This window comes from Zalophus californianus, chromosome 4 (genome assembly GCF_009762305.2).
Source record: "Zalophus californianus isolate mZalCal1 chromosome 4, mZalCal1.pri.v2, whole genome shotgun sequence".
NCBI lineage: Eukaryota > Metazoa > Chordata > Mammalia > Carnivora > Otariidae > Zalophus > Zalophus californianus.
In genome coordinates this window covers 128420719-128445040 of record NC_045598.1, presented here as the reverse complement: position 1 = coordinate 128445040, position 24322 = coordinate 128420719, and the positions used below count along the sequence as shown (strand labels likewise).

Genomic DNA, 24322 nt, shown 5'->3' with positions numbered 1-24322 from the left:
GTTGGACGAAAATACAGCTCAGATGAAGGCATCAGAGATGACATGTTTTAAAGAAAGACTATTCCTAATAGCGAAAGCATTTTTGAAGATATTCTTTATCATAAGGACTTTTAAGTAGAGGAGGGTGCTGGTCCCATAAGCTTTCTCTTGACTTCTCTCTTTTCTGCTCAAAATATACTATTTTCTAAGCCTTTAATTTGTTTCTACCTATAAAAACCAATAAATTGTATGAAAATCAGTCTCAAGTTTCTGTACATATGAAAGTTTTATGGGAAGAAAATGTATTATATTATTTAATTTAAGAATATAATGTCATTCATACAATCAGAATTTCTTTGTTTATTCTTTAGCCATGTTCTGGCCTTTAATATTGTTTCTTTGACAGTAATACAGGCAATTTTATAATTTAACCATATGCCTTAAAGGTCCAGAAAGCAAACTTAGATTAAGACAAATAAGATAAAACAGACAATAGAGATACTCAATAGATTTACTTAGATCCATTCACTTAGCATCAGTGCATAATATATTCCAAAAGCGAGCATATATTAAATGCAAAATGGATAACGTTGAGTTCAGTAATTGGATAAATAGTCAAACAATATTCATTGCATATGCTTTGGGGCATGCATTTCATTCCTTATTGATCTGCTTTATTGAATTAACATATCAATTATTTGTTTTGATAGGAACACGGAAGATGATCATAGGAAGGAGCAGTGGTAGAGAATATGTCTCTCGCTGCTGTACAAAACACACATGGCAGGTGATGATACCAAACAGCTAACTCCCAGAGAGACCTAAATGGCACATCTTGGCACATGTGGGTAAGTATAATGTTTATTAATCTAAAAAATGAGAAAATATTATAAAAATATAAGAAGTAGAAAACCCTACACAAGTTAAAATACAGAAAAATTTTAAGCAAATTTATTTGAATCAGGCAATATTTAATGTATCAAATAGTAATCCTAATAACTAGGTATAAAGTAATCTAAACCCAGGACACTAACCATGTCAAAAGGCAGCAGACATCCTGACCACCCCAGAATCCTTTGCCAGGGTTAGTGTTCTCTGATTACACATTTAGGCACCCCCTGGTTACAAGAGTACTTGTTTATTATTGATATTATAAAAATAACCATTCTCTAAATGATGACACATAGTAAATAAAATTAGAACTATACATAAGGATTTGAATAACTGCAATTTCTTTAAGGACCACCTGCAACTTCTGCCTGCTTCACAGACCTGTAGGGGAGAAAAAAACAAAAGAAAATGTGCTCAATAATACCTCTATAGTTAGTATATTAAAAGAAAGTTTGGGACCTTAATGCTTTCCTATACCCTGTATAAACTTTTACAATGGCACTGACCTTAGGATACCACTTCTATCAACTGTATTTTGTTGCCAGGATGTCAATTTCTGGTATCTGTATAAACCCTTTTTGTATATTTAATTAGAATTAGATATTCTACAGATATCTTGGACTGTTGAAAAAGACTGGCTTCCCTCCCTTCCTATAGGAGGGAGCCAAGGGAGAAATATAGCCAATGAGAATACTTGCAAGGGATGTACACAATTACTGTCTTGGAAGGAATTATGAAAGCTTAATTTAGGAAGCTAGAGTGGCATAAGCTAGATCAGACCATACAAGTCCTTACTTCAGCACTGGAACTATGTGCCCATACTGCTTGACTGAAAAGAATTCCTTTATTTTTTTCCTAGAGAATCTGATTATGATGGCAAGGGGAAAGATCCATGCTCCTAGAATATTTTATCTGTTTTTTTCCTGCTTTGTTATATTTAATATTTGTATTAAATATTTAATATTTAATTAATATATTAATATAATTTATTATATTTAATATTTCCGATTCATCTACTAGACCATAAATACTTTGAAAGAAAAATATAAATCTCCAACTTACTTACAGGACCTGAAAGAATACTTTGCACATGCTGTTTGCTCAATAAGTATTTGTTTGATGGGAAAGAGGAAGAGGATAAAGGGAGAAAAAGAGGAAAGAAGGGAATCCAGTTCTTTTTGCACATAACTTTTCCCTTATCTGGAAAACTCTGCTTACCCCAAACAATCCCAGCTAACTCCTTTATCTAACTAACTCCTACTTCTTTAGGACTTGGTCTTCAATATCACTTTCTCTAGGCCCTTTGACTACTAGTCAAGGTAGAATTCTCTGAGGCATGCACTTATCTCACCCTAATGTTTACCTGAGGATAATCTGCGGTGTTTTATGTAAATCATGTTCAATGTGTGACTTCATCATTTAGTAAGCTTATGTCACATGTGATAGTGACATGTTATTCTCTAGCATAGTTCCTGTTTTATTTTAGGTCTTTATTGAATATGAATCAAATGAATGATTTACTTATTTAGATCTCTTGGATAGAAGGGCTGTATACCTACATGTTACACAAAAAACATGCGAAGGACCAAAGAAGAGAACAACACGATCTGTGTGTTCCTACGATGGTAGAATTATGATGTGGAAGAGAGAGAAAATTTTTGTCTGTGATACAAAAAGAACCAGAAAGAAGGTAGCTACAAGGATTCAGATTTTGGAGCAAAAGAGAATGATTTCATTTGAAGTAGGTTTTAAACATTTTGTACAACTTAAGCAAACTGTTTACTTACTTGTCTGCTTTTGTCACCATACTGTATGTTACATCCCCATGGCTTCTTTATTTCATGATTGGAAGTTTGTGCTTTTTTGACCACCTTCATCTGTTTTGCCCAATCCCTGCCTCTGGCAACCACCAATCTGTTTTCTGTACTTTTGAGCTTGGTTTTTGTTGTTTAGATTACACATATAAGTGAGATCAGATGTTATTTGTTTTTCTGTGTCTGACTTATTTCAATTAGCAAAATCTCCTCAAGTTCCATCCATGTTGTTGCAAATGGCAAAATTTTATTCTTTATGGCTGTATATGTATATTGCATTTTCTTTATCCATTTATCTGTCGATGGACACAGGTTTTTTTCCATATCTTGGCTATTGTAAATAGTGCACAGAACATGGGGATGCAGATATCTTTTCAAGACATTTTTGTTTGTAACCATCCAGACAGTATTCCGAAGATGTACATATATGATTGTGTATGTGTCTTATGCATTGTATATGACAAAAAAAATTTATTTAATATACTGTTTGGTAACTCCCTTTTTAATGGAACATTATTACAAGAATATTTCCACATCAGAATATATAGAGAGATATATAGATCCAGTTAATATCAGTATAAATACATGTATTTATCCAGTGAATATATATCTCATCCTTCATAAGATGTACAACAGTATTCTATTATATAGATTGCTATACTTTTTTAATCAATTCTCTTTTATTGGTAATTGGCTTGTTCACATCTTTTCATGTTTTCCATGTTTTAATATAAAACATTTTTTTGTTTTATTATAAAATATGTGCAATGAACATAATATTCTGATAACTACACAGCAAGGCATTGCAGAAATTATTTCTTTAGGTGACTTATTAATATAGAATTATTAGGTTAATGAGCAATTAGACCAGAATAAAATGGAATGAGAAGTCACAGGAGGTAGAATGCTTCCCATTACTCAAGATATTGAAGACTGAATGTCTATTTCGTAGGGGCATTGCAGAGAAGATACCAGCATCAGATTGGAAGAGAAGTAGATGGTTCCAAAATTCTAATTTTGATATTCTGTGATTCTGTGAGTGCTAAGGACAAACTCAACCTTTTGCTTATCTCTGTGACACACTTGAGAGAAGAAACTATGAATTATTCATGTTATATACCCAGTTCATATAGTAGCCTCAAGTCTATGGATGTAAAATTGTTCTGATATTCTGTATCTCTAAGATATATTTAATGGTGTCATAAAGTCCATGGTCTTCACAGAGTGGGGAAATGTTTTAATCTCAATTCTATCCAAAAGTGATTTTCCTGCCAAGGAGAAGGGATTTAAATTCCCATCCTACTTCCTCAGCATGGGAGAATACAGACTCAATGAGAAGCCTGAGATCCATAGAACACCACAAAAAGAGAAAGGAAACATTATGCCCAGTAGGAAGGAAATGTCTTTTTCATTAGAGGTCATGAGAACTATGCATTAAAAAAATCTGAACTTGGAGCAGTTGTAGATAGTACCCATAATTACCTGACATTGGTATTAAGTGCCCTGAGCAAACATACCAGAGTAGACCAGGGTAGGACAAGAAGAGCATGGAACACAAAGGAGAAGATCAGCAGAACCTGCACAGTGAAAGAAAAAGAGATAATATGCTGGACCAGGAAAAAAAATCTATTAAACATAATTCCCTAGCAGGTTAAACAATTTCTAGCGAAGATTAATTGAAATTAATATGAAAAACTACACTTAGAGTATATAATGAGCTGCAATTACATACAAGTTAACTGCCTAATGGTGTGTATATTCTTATTCCATTTTCAATTCAAGCTTTTGTTGATTTTTAAATAAAATCTAGGGCAAAATGCCCTCCAGCTAGTGTTTTGAATATATATATATAAACTTTAAGAAGATCTCCCATAAATCATATTCGTAATTCTTATGTCCAGCATGGGTTAGACAAGAAAGTAACACTGTTCAGGTGGCTACCCTAACACAACTTAGGCGGGATTAGATATATATGCATCACAGAATGGTGATGCTATCATATTTGCAATTTAATGTCATCATCACAAAGTTATTAGCAGATTTATAAAAGTAGTGCATATAAATACATATACACTCTATTCATAATGCCTGGCACATAACATTACATGCTAAATGTAATTCCTCTGAATGCATCCCTGGCAGGAGGGCAGTACTTAATGGGACAAAGGGGCAGGAATATTCTACTTTAAAAGAATGGGGAAATAGAATGGAGGATAAAAAGCAGATGAACTAGAGGACCAAAGGGAGATAAGCAATTCCACATTCTTGAAGAGAAAGGAAATAGAGTAAGCCCAAGTTTTCCAAAGCAAATCTTGGAATGCTCGTCCTGCATGGTGTTAATATGAATGATTCACAAAATATGGTTCTTTGGTCAAAGAATTTTGGACAGGGACGCCTGGGGGGCTCAGCTGGTTAAGCAACTGCCTTCGGCTCAGGTCATGATCCCAGGGTCCTGGGATCAAGTCCTGCATCGGGTTCCTTGCTCAGCAGGGAGCCTGCTTCTCCCTCTGCCTAACACTCCCCCTGCTTGTGCTCTCTCTCTGAGAAATAAATAAAAAAAATCTTAAAAAAAAAAAAGAATTTTGGACAGCAACATACCATATCTGCTTTTTGGAGGATCAAAATACACACCAGCATATTAAATAAAGGCTCTTAGAAGTCTTCTGTAACTTGATATTTATCAAAATTAAGTAAATAAATTTAGGTACTAAATAAATAAAACTATGTAATGATATTTATCAAAGTTATTTGATACTAGATTTTTATATAACTCATTTTTTAGAAATCTGTAGACATCCATTGGTAAGTTCTGTTTCAACCAGAGTCAAAGACTTATATCAATGCAACTGCTGTTTCAAATAATTCAGCAACAAAATTGAAAAAGCATGGGTTTTGTACTCAAACCTGAGTTCAAATTCTGATTCCATCCCTTCCTATGTACGTGACTTTGAGCAAGTTAGCTCAGCATCCCTCTCAGAGGAAGACTATAAGGGAAACACCTTTGCAAGTATCATTAAGTAGTGGATATTTGACAGTGTTGCAGTATTCAAATTTAGATAAATAGGAACTACAAAAAAAAATATGGACTGAAAGCGATGATTGTATGTGGCAAGTGGATGCTGAATAAAGCTGGAGAACTTGATAAACTTTTAGAAATCTTAAACAGGGAAGGGTTTGAATGAAATAACGATGCATTCATATTTAAATGTTCTTTACCACCCAAAGATATTAAAGGTGCTTGCAAGAGAGCAACTGAATTAATGCTTTGTATTAGTGGTTCTCAAATTTTAAGCATATTAGAATCATCTGGAGGGTTTTTTTAAACACAGGTTGCCAGACTTCACTATTAGAGTTTCTGACTTAGCAGTTGTGGAGTGGGGTCCAAGGAACTGCATTTCTTACAATTTCCAAAGTGATGCTGATGCTAATGCTGATGCGGCTGGTTTGTGGACCACACTTTGTGTATCACTATTCTATGTAGCATGGACTTTGGGTGAAGGATGAAGCCAGCTCTGGTTGGATATACTTGAAGAAAAAGTAGTGAAGTTTCTAGGTACAAAATTAGACTGAAGTGTAGGTTTAGTAGAAAATAGATAGCCTTAAGGGCAGAAGGTTTGGGACAGAGAATGGATTATAGAAATATAAGATGTTAGAGTTGGATGCTATTTCACATTTGACCAAAAAAAAAAAAAAATGCATTACTTCAGAAGATCACTACATTTGAGAGGGCCAAAGAATTATAATAGTAAAACATTGGATAAGTCTCCCAAATTGGAGTTAAATTTTCTTAATGATAAGATTGGGGCAGAGAGAAAAGCAATGAATCAAATATAAACACCCCACATGAAATAGGAGTGATTGGTAAGATTATAGTGACAAGGAAAGAAACAGGACAGCCAGACAAATGGTGTGAGCCCAAAAAGGAGAATTTCAGGTAGAATGTTAATGCTACCTCATGGTATTTGACACTTGGCAATTGAAAGAGGAGCAGCTTCTCCTGATAAAGGTAAGGGTAGCAGCTTTTCTAGAAACCATTTCAAATAAGGTAAAAGAAAGGGGGTGGGGCATGAAGAGTGTTCTTTGACTAGCACTGATGGACAGTTTGCAAATAAAATTCCAGTTCCATAGGGCCCAGTGGAAAGATCTGGGAAATAGATCCACAGTGCTTAAGAAAACAAACATATGAGGAGATTTTATTTTGATAGGGACAGTGGGGCAAGGCAAAGTGGCCAAGGATAAGAGAAATAAAAGACAGAATTAACTGATCTCAAGTTTCTCAATTGAACTTTAGCATAACACTTGGTCTTGTGTGGCAACTGACTTACGTATCCAGCCTTACACTGCTTCCCTCTGTGAAGCAGGACTACTTATACAGGGGATGGCCCATTATTACCCATACTGAGGGGGATTAAGAAATGAAGCACCTTTGGTCGGGGGAAGAAAGGGCAAGCAAGAGAGTAGCCATGAATTCTAGAAATAAAGGTAATATTATTGTTTACAGATTAGAACCTGCTTACTTTCTTCTTGAATGTTATAGGTCCAGGTCTATAGTAAAAAACAGCAACACAAATCACCTGAGGCAGTGATCACAAATACATATGAAGGGATTGATGTAAATGCTGCATTAATGCTCTATGTTCATTGCAACTCTGACTAAATTATCATTACAACAGAGGAACAACACACTGAACATATGAAATGTCATTGAACATTTCATGTTCTGTTGTGTAGACTGATAAACCACTTATTACATATATATGTCTATGTTTCTAGACATTGTGGCCTCCCTGAATAATCAGAAGATAGAGACTCAGGCTTGGCCATTTCTCAAGTGATCTTCAAAGGTCACTTAAATAATATGAACTAAATTTATTCATTCCTTCATTTGTTCAATTCATTCAGTAAATATTTTTTAAGTAAATCAATAGTGAATATATAAATATTTATTAAATAAATATGTGTTGAATACTGACAATGTAAAATAGGAACATTAAGAATAAATTTTCCCTAATAGGTTAATTTTGGGGATTAAATATGTGGAAGAAACTTATAAATTATGAAGCCTTGATTAGCTAGTAGAAACTTTCTGAAAATTATTTTAAATGTTAACAAATGGATAATCCTTTGTGTCCTAATATGAAGGAGAAAGTAACATATAACATATGTTTAATAATATAAAGAAAAGCCATGTTTTTGGTTTGAAGAATGTTTAATGATACTGAAGTTGATATATAGTTTTGGGATATTTAGTCAACATTTCAAAACAACTCATTTTTAAGAAATTTGGAAGCCTGTTTGGACAGTTGTTCTATTTTTAATATCTAACTATGGGATTTAAAATATGTTTAATGTAATTACTAAATGTTATTTATTTTGTTCTGTCAAAATTTTAATTTTTATGTTTATCATGTATGCCTCCCTTAATTTTCTGGATGACTTTGCATGTAGATAACAATTTGGAACACAGTGTAAATTTAACTAAATCAAGTTGAAGTTTATATTAAAAGCAGATTTTCTACCCAAATGTATTACTGCTGGTTTCTTTATATGTCACTTTTTCTCATTTTCATGCTCTGTAGTGTTTTCTTTATGATACCAATTCTGCACTCAGTGAAATAATTCCTCTCTTGATACTATCTATACACACATTGCCCCCCCCCTCCTTTTTTTAGCTTATAGAGATGGAACGACATTTTTGGAGTAGAACATATGGCCTTGGAGTGAGCTAGAATGTAGATTGCACTTTTAATTGTGTATCCTTGGGAAAGGATATTTAACAGATCTGAGTTTATAAAACCAGAATAATATCACCTACATATTAAGGTGTCCCAAGGATTAAAGGAAATACTATCTAGCACATACCAGCAAAAATTTAGTAAGTTCTCTTCCATTTTCTCTTCTTTTGGAGATACATGTGTTCCTATGTAAGCCTTAAAATGTCAATTACTCATAATAGGCTTTAAGGAGAAATGGAATGATATAACTCTAAGTACTCAAATAGACTTTGTAATTCTATTTTATGTTAGCTTATGTGACAATTTTCCTAATTCATTATTAAATCATATATCTAATAGAATAGACACTTTCTCAGTGAAAAGATTTATTATGCCACATTTTTGAAGTTCTGTGCTTAGAACTCCTCTTCTATCTTCATATACCCTCTTCATTATGCCTACACAAGTAGTTTCTTCAGCCACAATGCCTATCTTCAGGCTAGGATTTCTTATCATATCCTAATAACAAATATATTTCAGCTTTTATTCCACCTTTTAGGAGACTATGCTAGTCAAGTTTTAGAGCTCAGACAGTGGAAATATAGCATCTTCTGGAGAAAATAGTTTGTTCTTTGATTTTTTTTCCTTTTAGTTTGAGGTAAATAAGCACTTAAGTTTGAAATAAGAGGAAAAAGGAGAGTGAAATAATAAGGTGGGTTGAGATCAATGATGGTATGGCTGCAGTTACCCCAATTAGTAGAAATGAGATGAACTCTTTCAGCCTGGGAAAATACATAAGAACACTGCAAAAGATACCACCCATGAACCACCCAAGGGAGAGGTCACTCTTTTGGTCCCAAAGTAAGACTATAAAATTCTTCCCTCTGCTAGTGCCAAGTCATATTGGAAGCAGCAAGCTGAATGCAAAAGCCATAGAATAATTAAGAAAATCAGAAAAAATGAACTGTAGCTTCATAAGTAAAGACAGATTATTCTTGGTTAGTAAGTAAAAGGCAAAAATTATTTGGCACAGAATCTTAAAGGAAAGCATTCTCTTTTACTCCCATGTAGTTAATGTACCTCTGATGTTAAAATCTGAGAACCGAGCAACTGTAGATGCACCTGAGTATGAGCCCATTCTTTGCAATATACCAGCCTGGGGACCACAAGGATGGAGGAGGACCTTATTGTCTTCTGACTCTTAGTTTTTTCCCACTCCATCGTATGTCTAGAAAGAGAAAAGAAGCCTCCCACTGAGATAATTAAATGACACATGTGTATACTCACAGTAAAAAGGTGAGCCCATTAGTCAGTCACAGTAAGAACCCAGCAAGTGTCTGGGAACAAATTCCACACAGGAGTAAAAACACAATGTCATTAAAAATAACATCATTAAAGGTAAGCAAAAAACCTAATGAAGCAAGAGACAAGTCCTGGTGGTTTAGAAGATAAATTGTCCTTTTTTTTGCACAAATAGAAATCATTTTATATGACATATGCCTAGCCTAAAAGTAAAAACTTAGGATTTACTAATATTTAGCAAGCATATACTATATGTCTGGCACTGTTTGGCACAAATTAAAGCAGTGAAAAAGAAATGTTTTCTTAATCTTTGGAAACTAAAGGCAATTATCTGAAAATGTCCTGATTTTGCCCACATTTACTGAAATATATTGAAGTAAGAAATTTAATATCCAGGATTGGTTGGGTAAATTATTCAGACAGAGCATCAGGGATCTATCAAAATAATAAGGTATTAAATGGTCAATATCTAGGAGAATAAGAAAATAAACAGAAATGAGCATGGAATTTGGGGACATGGTTCCTCTACAGGTATCTACCAGTTGCAGAAGTCCTGAGAGACTGACAACTTGCAAAAGTTCATAGGCAGGCAGGACAAAAATTGGGGATCCAGGCTTACTGAGGAAGATAACCCAGAGTAATTTCCTAGGTTTGGGGTTGCTACTCTGAAGGGCCACACTATAAGAATAAGGGCAAAATAGAAATAAACCAGCCCTCTCAATGAATAAAGCCTACTTAAAATCTTCTCAACTTTGTGTTGAATTCAAATAATCTAGGATTACTAGTACCACAGAAACAAAGTAAAATCCTATCTGGAAGAAGATAACATCATTTTAGGCCTCAAATTATCTTTGCAATTTTTCATATACAATTTTGCACTTAATCTAAAATAAATAAACATGGTGACAAGATCATGTGATCAAAAACCAAGAGAAAATGACAGAGAATAGAAAGACCCACAAGGAATCAAATAATGGACTTAAACACAAATTTCAAAATAAGTATGGGTAATAAGAAATGAAAGACAATATTTAGAGTTTTTGGAAAGAACTAGAAATTAAAAATAAACCAATGAAAATGTTAAAATAAATACAGTAACAAATTTGAAAGTCAAGATATGTGTTAAGCAGCAGATTTGATAGCATTAAACAGAGAAATAATAAACTTGAATATAGATCAGAATAAAACATCCACAATGATACACAGAAACAAATGAATGGAAAATGAAGGTGGGGCACATTTTTCATACAGTTAGAATGCCTAATATATGTTAATTGCTGGCTGTGGTAATTTTAAAACATAATCCCCAGTCTTTTACATTTTTCCCATCCATTGACCTTGAATCTATAATCTATGACTGCATTATCAACAAAATCAATCAATTAATTAAAAAAGAGACATCATCACAGAACTGGAACACATTTTTCTAAAAGCTATAAGAGAATATTATAAATACTTTGTAAAAATGAATTTGAAAATTCAAATGAAACGAGCAAATCTCTGGAAAAATAAAGCCTACCAAAACTGTCACAAGAGGAAATAGAAAATCTGAGTAGTCACATAGCTATTAAAGAAATTAAATTCATAGTTAAAAATTCTTCACATGAAGAAATTTTGAGGCCCATATAGCTCCACCACTGAATTCCTCTAATCACTAAAAAAATAATTCAGGGTTACACAAACACTTCCAGAGAATCCATCAGGAAATATTCCCCAACACATTTTATGAGGCTAGCTAATGTTGATTGCAATGCATAACAGAAGAATTGTGTTAAAGGGAAACTTTTTTGCCCAAATAAGCCAATTGAATTATAACTATAGATATAAAAATCCTAAACAACTTTTACCAACATCCTTATCAAGGTAGGTTTTATTGCAAAATGCAGTACCAGATTAATTCTCAAAAACTAACTCATGAAATTAACCACAATAACATAAGTGAGAAAAATATTTAAAAAATGGACTAAAGAGTTTGATAAATTTTGACATTTATTCACATATAAAAAAAACTCAATGGATTCAGAATGTAAAAAATGTTCATAATCTAATAAAAGTGTATACACACACACACAAACCTATAGCAAATATTGTACTTCATGATGCAAAATTGAAAGCTTTCCTTCTTAGATCAGGAATGAGACCCAATGATTTCATTTCCTTAGAACATATATCCAGAAGAGGGCTTGTTGGAGCATAAGGAAGTTTTAGTTTTACTTTTTTGAGGAAAATCATCCATACTGTTTTCCATAATGGGTACACCAATTTACATTTCCACCAACAATGTATAGGGTTCTCTTTTTTCCACATCTTCACCAACTCTTATCTTTTTGATTAAAGCCATTCTAAGAGGTGTGAGGTTATATCTCATTGTGTTTTTGATTGCACTTCCTTGATAATTAGTGATGTTGAGCACCTTTTCATGTACCTATTGGCCATTTGTATTTCTTCTGTGGAAAATGTCTATTAAGTTTCTTTGTCCATATTTTAATTGGATTATTTGAGGTTTTTTGTTGTTTTTGTTATTGAATTATATGTGTTCCTTATACATTTTGGATATGAATCCCTTAATCGGATATATAGTTTAATAAAAATTCTCAATAAAATAGATATAAAAGGAAATTTCCTCACCCAATTATTGTCATTTATGAAACTCCCACAGGTAATATCATAATCAATGGAGAAAAATTGAAAGTTTTTCCTCTAAGATACAGTACAAGGCAAGGATGTCCATTCTTGCCACTTCTATTCAAAAGAGTACAGGAAGTACTAGCAAAAGCAATCAGACAAGAAAAAGAAATAAAAGGCATCCAAATCAGAAAGGAGTAAAATTATCACTGTTTGTAGATGACATAATCATATATATAGAAAACCCTAAAGACTCCATGCAAATACACAGACACACACACACACAAACCTGTTCGAACTAATAAATAAATTCCATAAAGTTACAGAATACAAAAACAACATACAAAAATCATTTGCACTTCTTTATACTAAAAATGATCTATCTGAAAAGGAAATTGAAAAAAAAATTCCATTTACAATAGCTTCAAAAGAATAAAATACATAGGAATAAATTTAACCAAGAAGATGAAAGATCTGTACACTGAAAAGTATAAAACAGTGATAAAAGAAATTGAAGAAGGCATAAATAAATGGAAAGATATCCTATGCTGATGGATTGGAAGAGTTCATATTGCTAAAATGTCCATACAAAGTGGTATACAGATTCAATGCAATCTCTATAAAAATTCCAATGGCATTTTTCACAGAAATAGAAAACAATTCTAAAATTCTTGTGGGACCACAAAAGACTCCTAATAGCCGAAGCAATCTTGAGAAAGAATAGACCTGTAGTCATCACATTTCCTGATTTCAAATTATATTACAAAGTGATAGGAATCAACAATATGGTACTGGCATAAAAATGGACAAATGGATCAATGGAATAGAATAGGGGGTCCGAAGATAAACCCAAGCATATATGGTGAACTGGTTTTTAACAAGAGTGCTAAGAATACACAATGGGGAAAGGACAGTCCCTTCATTAAATGGTTTTGGGAAAACTGTGTATCCACATGCAAAAAAAAGAAATTGGATCCTCATCTCACAATATACACAAAAATCAACTAAAATGTTTTAAAGACTTAAACATGAGACTGGAAACTATAAAACTCTTAGAAGAAAACAGGGGGAAAACTTTGACATTGGTCTTGGCAATAATGTTTTAGACATGACAAAAGCTCAGGCAACAGAAGCAAAAATAAGTAAGTGGGACCGCATCAAAATAAAAAGTCTGCACAGCAAAGGAAACAACAAAATAAAAAAAGTAACCTAAAGATTGGGAGACAACATTTACAAACCATCATTCTGATAATTATGTATTTTAATATAAAAATATGTAAATATAAAAATACATAAATCATGCATACTTTGAGACTTTGGGTAAGAGTTTACTCTAAAATTAATTATGTTTTAAAGAATTATAAGCTCAAGCTACGTATATTTAGTGATATGTAATTGATAGGTTAATGACTACACTCAATAACAACAAAGTTTTAAAAAGCACTTCAACAATGATTTATTTCTCCTCCTGTAAGTTGGGTTGTATTATGGTCCATGTTTGCCTTCTTTGCCTAGTAAAGAACATAACTTCTGAAAAACTTATTATTTATTTATTTATTTATTTATTTATTTATTTATTGCTGCCTACAGAGACTCATTTTATTTTCATTTTTAAATTTTTTTATTTCAAGTTTTTACTTAAATTCCAGTTAGTTAATATACAGTGTAATATTAGTTTCAGGAGTAGAATTTATTGATTCATCACTTACATAAAAAACCCAGTGTTCATCACAAGTGCCCTTCTTAATACGTATCATCCATTTAAGCTATCCCCCTGCCCACCTCCCCTCCAACAACCTTCAGTTTGATCTCTATAGTTAAGAGTTGGCTTTCTAGTTTGCTTCCTTCTCTTTTCTTTTTTCTCCTGTGTTCATCTGTTTCATTTCTTAAGTTCCACATATGAGTGAAATCAGATGGCATTTGCCTTTCTTTGATCAACTTATTTCACTTAGCATATACTCCAGCTCCATCCACGTTATTGCAAATGGTAAGAGTTCATTTTTTTATGGCTGAGTAATATTCCATTGTATGCACATACCACCACTTTATTTTATAAGTCTTTTAAAAATGGCATGTCTTAGGGAGATGATGATCTCTGTTTGAAATAGCACTAGAGCACAGGTAGTTTAAAAACGTGTTTTCTTCTCATCAAGTTAAGAAATATGTAAAGGGCCAAACACCTGGACCTCCCTATCATTTGTGTTAATGTTATCCAAAGCTCTGACTATGAATGTTCTCATCAATGTTCCTCCCTATGTAAAGATTTCTCCACTGTTTATCAATTCACATTTTTTATCCTTATAATTTGCACCCTCTGTGTTCTTTCCATGACTTATATTTCCAGACTTATTTCTCTCTGATCCCCTGTGTCTAGTGTTTTTCCCTAAAAGTATGAATTGCTAGTTCCCTGGGCCACCAAACATAACCAATGCTCTTCCTATGTTTGTGTCCTTGCCCACGTTTTATTCTTGCTCATGTGACATTCTTGTCCATCCCTGTACTTCAAAATCTTACCTATCTCAGTTCAAGCACCATTTCTTCATTAAGATCTCTCTAATTACATGTTCCTACTGCCAACTTCATGTGATATTTCCTTCCTTTGACTTCCTTAACCTTCTGTTTATCTCTTAGGAAATAGTATATCTTATGCTACAGATGCTTATGCACTTCTCTTTAACTTACTAGAGAAAAGAGATCATAACCTTTTGTTTTGTTTTGTTTTTTGTATACCCTATGCCATAGCGCCCAATATATAGCAGCTTCTCATTAATGTGTTTTGAATTTTAAGATTCATAAACATGATTCTAAGGAGATTCTAAGGAGGTAATCTGGTCTCTGGAGCATATAGGACATATTGGAGAATCTTAACTAAAAAAAATGCTAGTTTGGGACAAATATGTCCAGGTCTGTTTAATTTGTGAAGTTGAAGCAGGTCACTGTTACAAAACAAGTCAGGGAAAATTATGCAACCAGTTTGTCCGGTGTGAACACGCTGAAGTTCTTACAGCAACTGAAAATATACAGAATAAAATTCATGAGAACAAATAGGTTTTACTTGCAGCCAATCAATACATTCTTCTCATTTATGAAAGCTATATCCCGTCTAATATAAGACTGCCTATAAGCTAAATCCATCAAGGTTAGAGTTATGAACTTCATTTTGTTTTCATTATTATATTTTGTAGTTTCAGGCTACACCTAGAGCAAATGTAAGAATATTCCAAGACAAACAAAAAGTGTTTGGTAAAAGGATTAAAAACATATGCTACTCATTTATAACTTTGATTTTTATAAATAACCAAAAATTGGACGATGTATCTCCTATTTTCAGTTTTAAAGAATTCAACTCCATACAATATTCTAATCCAAAGAATTCTGAATCGCAAAAGAACTGTTCTGTTGTTTAAATACAGCCTTCTCTGATACTTGTTATGAAATGTTCTGACTACTATTATTGCATATGACAAGGAAATGTCAATAAATAAAGCAGGTAAGCTTTGTATCTATTCTGAAGCATGTAACTTTATATATTGGAGAGCAACTTGATACATTTTTCCATTACACTTAATAATAGTTTATTTGGTGAGATTAACTTTTATATTGTATTAAATATTACCCTTTACATTTTTTTCTAGGAGGTTAGTCAATTGAACCATTCATAATATCAAGGTTTTACCACAAACATGGGAAACATTTCAAAGTAAGAATGTCACATGAATAATTCAGAGGCATTTGGCCTCTAGAAATGGCAAAAACTTCTTTATAGCCAAAATAATCCTCTACAATCACTATTATAATGGAAAATTACATTTTGACATTAGAATGTTTTGCTTGCAACAGATAATTAACAGTAATTATTAACTTACTTTTATATTTATTGGTTAAAGATAAATTTTTAAATATTTATGATGATAACAGATACCAAACATGCAAATGCCTAATTTATAGGATTTATTGCCTGGTATGAGTTCAGATGCCCTGAATTTTTTAGGAGAAGCTTTAGAATATTCTGAACACTCACAGAAGATTTAATGTGAAAAGTGAGATTAAAAATCATCACGATTTCTTTTGGTCTTCAAAAATAACCTAAAAAAGTTTGCCAGAAGTTTTTGTCTTTTTTTACTTTTAGAGCTCATCTTTCTAGTTATTCTTGTGCTGTCTTTTCGTATTATTGTTATTATTATTTTTTATTCTTGGTTGTTTCCAATGTGTGTATGTCTTTTCTCTACAAACACATGTATTGTGTAGGATAATCCAGTTGACCTTTAAATCAGAACAAAATACTGAAGTCCTGTCTCATTTATCTCCTAAGGTATATATTTCTAGTCCCTATTTCTGATGCCACAACCCTAATATTTAAACTCTGAGTTCCAAGTCTCCTGAAGCCCTGTCACCTATCTATAATTGGCTATTAACTCATTTTGGTCTTTATGTTATCTACATTCCCCTGCCCCTAACAAATCCTTTTCTACTCTTTCATTTGATAGTAAGTTAGTACCTTATCTTGGGCCTGGTAAAATTATCAGCTGTGGTACAATAACACAACTGCCTCAAGTATTGCTCAAATACAAATCTTGGGAGGCTATGTGGAAAGAAGTAAGTGAGGTTAGATTAAGGAGAACAAAGGTCACACCACATCTTGAGTGGACAGTAGAATCCTGTAGCCCCATTTATTGCCCCAAACACTTTGGCTCTCAAGAGTGACAGAATAAACTGTGTCACCCCCTGGTAAGGGGAACAAAGTGAAGTCATGAGTAAAGGATGAAGCAATAAGAGTAAACATCACTGGGCCCAAGCAAGAACTCTTGATTCTACTCCTGGCATCTACTACTAACCAGGTAACATGAACAAGTCTACAATCTCTTGGAGAATCAACTTCTCCTTCATTAAATTAAGAGAACTGAGATGGAGAGGATTAGATTAGATTAGCTCTTCCTAAAATCCTAGAACATTTGTTTTTCCCACAGTTAATAGGCATTCTGAAAATTATAAGGATTCTGAAAACAGAAGATAATAAGCATTCTGCACAAAGAACTCAAGTAAATACGCAAAAACACTGCACACTATACATAGTCAAGCAGATCTTGCTGCAGAACCACCCGGTGAGTTTTAGAAAAGACTGTATAGCATGTCTTCAAGTCAACAATGGACAATAATTTCTCTCATTTTAAGCCAAGATGCTGATTACCCTTGATCTGTTCATTTAAAAGTGTAGAATTGTTTTTGCTCCTCTTGAAAAGTTGTTATGTCATTGGTATATCTTACAACTGAGAGTTTCTCAACTATAATGATATGTATAAAGTCCCAAAACTTATCTTACTACAAAATTGTTTTTAATAGCTTCTCATGAAATGAGGACCTAAAGAAACAGATATTATCTGATTCTACAGCCCATTATGAAGATATCCCACTCCCATTCAAACAAAGAGAAAACTAAGGCTGATGAAATCAGGAAAAATAGGAGAGGAGAAGCATTTCTGGAATGTGGGTATAGGAATCTCCAAAAATCTGCTCCTCTAAAAAGCAGTGAGAATATTAGCAAAAAATCACCAAAATCAATTTTTCACAACTCTAGAAATTAACCAAAGGCTTGTAATAATCCATAGAACATTTATTAAAGAAAAGCGGCTGAATCTCAATGAGAACAGTGAGCTGTGTAGGATTTTCATTTACCCAGTATCAATAACCTTCTCTCTAACTCTGCAGTAGCCTTGAAAACCAGCAGCCTCACAATGATGGTAGCTATGAAAAAAAGCAGCCTTTGATCCATAAGAGGGGACAGAATTGGGTTTGGAGTTTCCCCAGATGTCCCATATCTAGAGAAGTGTCACTATTTGATCTATATAGAAGCTGCCTGCAAAATCCTCACTTGAATGTTTTTTCTTTAGTCCTGGATTAAAGCTCACTCAGTGACAAACTCAATCCCTATGACATTTGTCAAAAACAGTTAGAGGCAACAGTTTTACTAGCAGGTGCCTGAGGCAGTGATACCAATTGAGGCAAACAAGGGGTTTACCCCCCCAAAAAAGAAAGAAAGAAAGAAAGAAAGAAAGAAAGAAAGAAAGAAAGAAAGAAAGAAAGAAAGAAAGAAAGAAAAAGAAAAAGAAAACCTCGTGGATGAGATGTCCTTAAGAAGCTTTCAAAAGATCTGACATATTCCTGAGGATCTAGAAGTCCACCCATATGTGTGGTACTATGCATCTGCCCAGGAAAAACCTAGTAAGGCTCTATGTCTCACCTCTTGTTGACCTAGAAGCTCTGTGTAAGCAAAGTTGTAAAGTTCTGGAGTGTCCATGGCATGCCTCAATACTTTGTCCAGGCATTAGCTGACTACTAAGCTACTGAGCAGAGACTTCAGTAGGTATACAAAAAATAATATAGACTTTAAAAATTAGTTCAGGAAAGTCAGTAAACAAAAAGTAGTGAGGGCAATAACAACAAGAAAAAACAATAATAGACTGAAAATAACTGACTTTGATCACTTAAAACTCTCAAAGCTCATGAATATAATTTTGTTATATTAATAATAAATTATACTCATACAACAATTAACAAAGTATATTCACTCACACCTATCATTCTATTTGATCTTCACTCAAATCCCAGGAATTCAGTGACAATTAGGTAGCACTTTGCCTTATTTTTGACTCCATACACTAGCTCTTTGGGATTAATGAAGTATTTGGACTTATTTATGTCATCACACTTTGCATCTGCAATTTGTCATATTTTTCTTTACATTTTTCTTTTGTTGTTGTTGTTTTAGCTTGGTTTTTCAAGTTTTAAAACTCTACAGTATAATTAGAGGGTGCTGGCTGGTTTGATGATAGCTATTTGTGTCCATGTATATGTTGAACCTACTGATTGGAGAGCCTGTACCTCAATTTCATCCCACATTTATTCCTTCAAATTTCAGCCTTCTTTCTCCATTCTCATATTTTACATCCAAACTTAACTTACAGATAGGAAAAGCACCCTAGAGAAATGCCCCAAATTGAACACTATGGAGACAATTCTGAAAACACAATCCTCTGATTCATTGGACTTTTCATTCCAGTAGTTCTCAAGCTTTAGAATAATCAAGGTTCACCTGAGGGGTTTATCAAAAGTGCAGAATTCAGAGTCCCATGCAGAGATTCTGATACAATAGGTCTGAATGAAGCCCAAGAATATGAGCATCAAACAGTATCCCAGTAGATTCAAAGGTCTGTGATATGTGTTATTTAGTGACTTCACACTATAATCTGAGAGATTAAAAACAAACACACTCCTAACATGAGTTTTTTAAAATTGTGATTTATACTTTTAAACAAAAGCAGAATAAAGAAAAAAAATCTATTGAATTAAGGGTTCTGCTTATCTTATTTAGAACAAAAGTTTTTAAAAGTTCCCATTTGATGATTCAAAACATCTTTTCCTAAAAAGTGTCTTTTAAAAAACTTCTTTGAGCTGTCTTATTTTAACATGATGCAATAAGAAATATGCACTACTACAAAGATCCTCTCATTATTTGGAAACTTTCTGCCATGATAATTTTGTCTCAGGAGAAATGAGAACATTCTACAAAATTACCTAGGGATAATTTATAGAAAGCTGACTCAAGACACAGGTGTTACTGTTGGAATGATGAATCTTGTCCTTTTCCTCACTCATAAATTTCTAATATATGAGCCTCTAGACTCTAAATCAGATGTTGGGTTCACATGTATTTATGTCATTAATTCTCTTTCACTGAGAAAATCAAGAGGTAGATGATCTCTACATATCTTGCCGGCTGTTCCACACACCACATGCACTGAGCACAATATCAGTGGAGATGCTGATGCCACAGTAGCTCCATCTTACACTTCTCCCAGCACCGGAATGTCGGATGCCGTTCTTGAAAAGTATTTGCATCTCTGTGCTATGAACTTGGCTGCAACATTAGCTAGCATTCCATTTCCAGATGGCTCTTGTTACTACCTAATTATTTTTAAACGCTGATTTTATTTCAAACAATTTACCATTGTCAAGGGTCACTTCCAAGTACAACATTGCTGCAATAAAATATTTTTGGTTCTAGGTCTATGGTTAGGAGAGTTCAAGAATGGCCTTTTTTAAGAGTGATTGATAGACCATATGGCAGAAGCCATGGCTAAACTATAAATCCATTATTAAAATTTTAAAAACTATAAATAATTTTTATGACAATTAGTCACAATTATTATTTATTTTATTTGTTTAAATTTCCAACTGTCTGATAAATGATTTAGAAAGAATCAAAGAAATATATTCATTCATTCATTATTCTGATATTTATTGAGGTCTTATTGTGTATGTCAATATATAAATAGATTCCTTCTCTCAAAAACTTTGCATCCTAGTGGAAGAGGAAATTATTGCAACTTATCAAAATCTTGTGAAAGTGTATGCAGAAAGGTAATATGATTAGGTGACAAGGGTTAAAGAAAGTTTTGGGGATTCTTATATATCTCCTTTGCATTATTAAGCTATTTTTTAGACTTCATACTGATTGGAGGCATTGGATTTAAGGGGAAAAATAAGGCTAAATTTGCACAAGGATTAAATACACTATTTGATTAATAATGTTTTTGCTTTTAAGTTTTAGTTCATTATAAGTAATAACACATAGAATTAACACACTGTGCATCCTATAAGGATGTTGTTTACCTGGACTTACTCACTCTGGGCAACTATGTGTTGATTCTGATAGAGCAAGATTATATATATTGTATTTATACAATACACATACACATTACCTTGAAGAGTTTGTTTTTTTTTTAAACACAAGATTTATGAAGGCCTCAAAGAATTTGGTGAAAATGATTAAATCCAAAGTGTAGAATGAGTGTTTATGTATATTAAAATGTGTGGAGAGTAGGGATGGAGTATAAGTGTGTTTGCATTTGTTTTCATAGAAGTTTTGGGCCACTATTAATTCTTTCTTACTTGGGGGATTCTCTTCTTTCTATACCATGCTGCTCTTTTCTTAGACCATTTTACTCAGGATCCCTTACATTGAAGATCTTCAAAATATTCCCTTTATTTTTGTGCTTGCTTAAAGTACAGCCCACTTTCTGAGTCTTTATCAGATGTTGTCTGAAGAAGGTGATGTTTCCCTCCAGACAATCTGTAAAATATCACCATTTTATTCTGTTTCTGAATGTGCCAGCCACGTGACACTTCAGCTCTCTGCATCCTCTTGCCTGAGCACTCTGCCTTAACGTCCCTCTCCTGGCTATGCTCCCTCTGACTACATAAGCCTACAGTTATGGAAATGGGATAAGAATATTTTTAAATGCCTTTTTAACCCAGAAGAGTAATTTCTTTGATCCCCCTGGGTAAGGAATCATAATGTTGGCTGTGTAACATAGTAGGCATTTCTGGTAGCCATGGCTTAGGGGAATTTTTAATTAATCACTTCACACCAATTATTGTGAGAGCTACATTACCATTTACAATTTTTATTTCTCTCTGCAGGCTACCATTGATTTAAAAAAGTAAATTTTGATATGTTATTTTTTTAATGATGATATTTCTAAATAGTCCAGACTCTAACCTGTCATCGATTGCTGAGCCCATATATCTGACAATGTCAGTAAACCCCTGGAAAACATGCATACGGTGCCATGCTAAAGTAGAGTAATCCATCCTTTGTTATGATTATAATATAGAGATTTAAATCAAGACCTATATATTCTATTTGTCTTAAATACTATAATATTAATTTGTTTTGTGAGCTTACAAGAGTTTCTATATACATGCACTTATTCATTTAACCAATAATGATAATCTCACATATAATAAATTATGAGATGATTCTCACATACTTAAAAATTTTTTAATAATCACAAATTATCACTGATCTAATTCCACAATATTTATAGAAGATTCACATTCCAAATGGACATTCTGTGCTGGTCTTTAGGAAAAATAATTCCTTTGTTTGAGGTGTTATCTACCCTTCTTTGCAAAGTCAGTTTGCAGCCTCTGCACCACAATGAAAAAACATCACTGAATCAAGATTTAACCTGAAGTAGAGTGTATCTTTACACAGTCTCCCTAAACAAGCCTAAATTTTTTGCAGGCATTTAATGTTATGAAAGGGAAATACCTTCGTTGCAGATTTCCTTTGGCTAAAAGCAATTTATCAGTAAATAGCAATGTCTACTCACGTTTATCTTGTTCTGCTTCTACTCCTTCACTTTCTGTGTCACTTGGCAAGATCCATGGCTGATGAACTACTTGCAATTGCTTTAAAGATTCATCCTGCCAAAGAAAAAGTTCATTCTGGATTAAACTCTAGATCGATATCATGAATACCAACATGGGTGAACACTTCGTCTCTACGAATTATATGTCGAAGAAGAAGAAGAAGAAGAAGAAGAAGAAGAAGAAGAAGAAGAAGAAGAAGAAGAAGAAGAAGAAGAAGAATTTCCTCACAAAAGAGAAGAGTTCTAAGTTTAAATTCATTGTCAAGTCAAAGTCATGCCATAAACTGTGAACTCATTTTTTATATTCCCTTTTTAATAAGATTTAATGTTTTAATAAGAGGAAATATCTAGACTCTGTTCCTTCCTGAATTAATATTTTTATGGAAATCTTGGCAAGCATGCTTAGAAATATAACAATGAAATATTCAATATAAAATTGCACAAAATGTGCCTGTTTGCCATCAAAGTTTCAAACTCCTTTTAATGAGAATAAAGATTAGTAGGATTTAGAGAACATTCCCAACTTTACCTTTCAGTATTACTTCACTGACTTCTTCCTCTTCTCACTTCCTTATTTTTGTTAAGATATTTCTCATACTTCCTTCTTGCTCTATGCTTTCTGTCATTGCCCTAAAGCAGACCCTCATCATCTCCCACCCTGACTGCAGTAATAGCCATCTATGATGTTTTCTAGGGTCAAGTTCCTTCCTAATTCTCCCCACCAGTTTCCTGACAGAGTGGGCTTTTGAAGATGCCATATAATGTACTCATTACCTTTTCATAATCTTCCAGTGGCTTCATAATTCTCAGGCTAAAATCTTAACTCAAGGCCCCTCATGATCTGTACTTGTCTACCCCAATACACCACCACTTATATCTCCATCCCATCTCAACTAACACTTCCACTCTAGCTACAGTTAACTGGTACCTCCTCAAGTTGGTTATTCTGTCTGATATGCCAAGATGTTTTCACATATTATACTTCCTGCCTTCATTTATTTATCTGTCTCAAACATTAACATTTCTCCCAAGGCTTAGATGTCATCTCCACTGAAAGCCTTTATCAGGGAAGATAGAACTACTCCTCTATTCCTTTATGTGCCTATTGTGCCAACATAATAATTACTGCATAGTAATTGCCCTTTCATATTCTCCTGCTTCAAAAATAATGTGGAAAGTCCCTAAGGGTGTGGATAACTTTTGTCACCTCTAAATTTCAAATTTACTGAGCCATAATGTAAGAAAATCTTTTCAAATATATTTCAAAATTTTCAAACAAAATCACTATGACCTGTCAATTTACTCTTGACTTTTCAAATTCATCCATCATCTTCCCCCTCTTTCAATAATCTTTTTCTCCAACCTGAGGTATTTCGTTCAGACAAATGCTGACAAGATAAAAATAAGGACCCACAACTCCTGATTTCTAAGAAAGATGATATCACCAAGTATTAAATGTCCACTTTGCTTAAAATGATTCCTGTATGAGAGAAACATCCTATTTGCGACCTCTTGATTGTGACAGTTACCACTGGAGATGTTTAGTCCCAATCTAGAGTTTCAAAAAGTTACAACTTTTCAGGAGTTTGGGAGGGGAATAGGGGGTTGAATAGGTGAATCAGAGGGGATATTTTAGGGAAGTGAAACAATTTTGTATTATAATGGTAAATACAAAACACTAGCATTTGTCAAAACCTATAGAACTTCACACAACAGGGTAAAACTTAGTGTATGCAAATGAAAAAAAATCGATTAGAAGATTGGGGGATCCCAAGATGGAAGG

At 33.4% G+C, this 24322-nt stretch overlaps 1 protein-coding gene across 1 annotated transcript in view; it reads right to left on the bottom strand.

Annotated features, from left to right (window-relative positions):
- Positions 1–334: 334 nt before the first annotated feature.
- The window catches only part of C4H8orf34 (chromosome 4 C8orf34 homolog), a 376094-nt gene continuing 352106 nt past the window's right edge, over positions 335–24322 (bottom strand). Inside the window, 3 exon segments of the mRNA XM_027577874.1 lie at positions 335–1251; positions 4202–4261; positions 22501–22594. Coding sequence (XP_027433675.1) covers positions 1244–1251; positions 4202–4261; positions 22501–22594 — 162 coding nt within the window. The 3' untranslated portion in view covers positions 335–1243.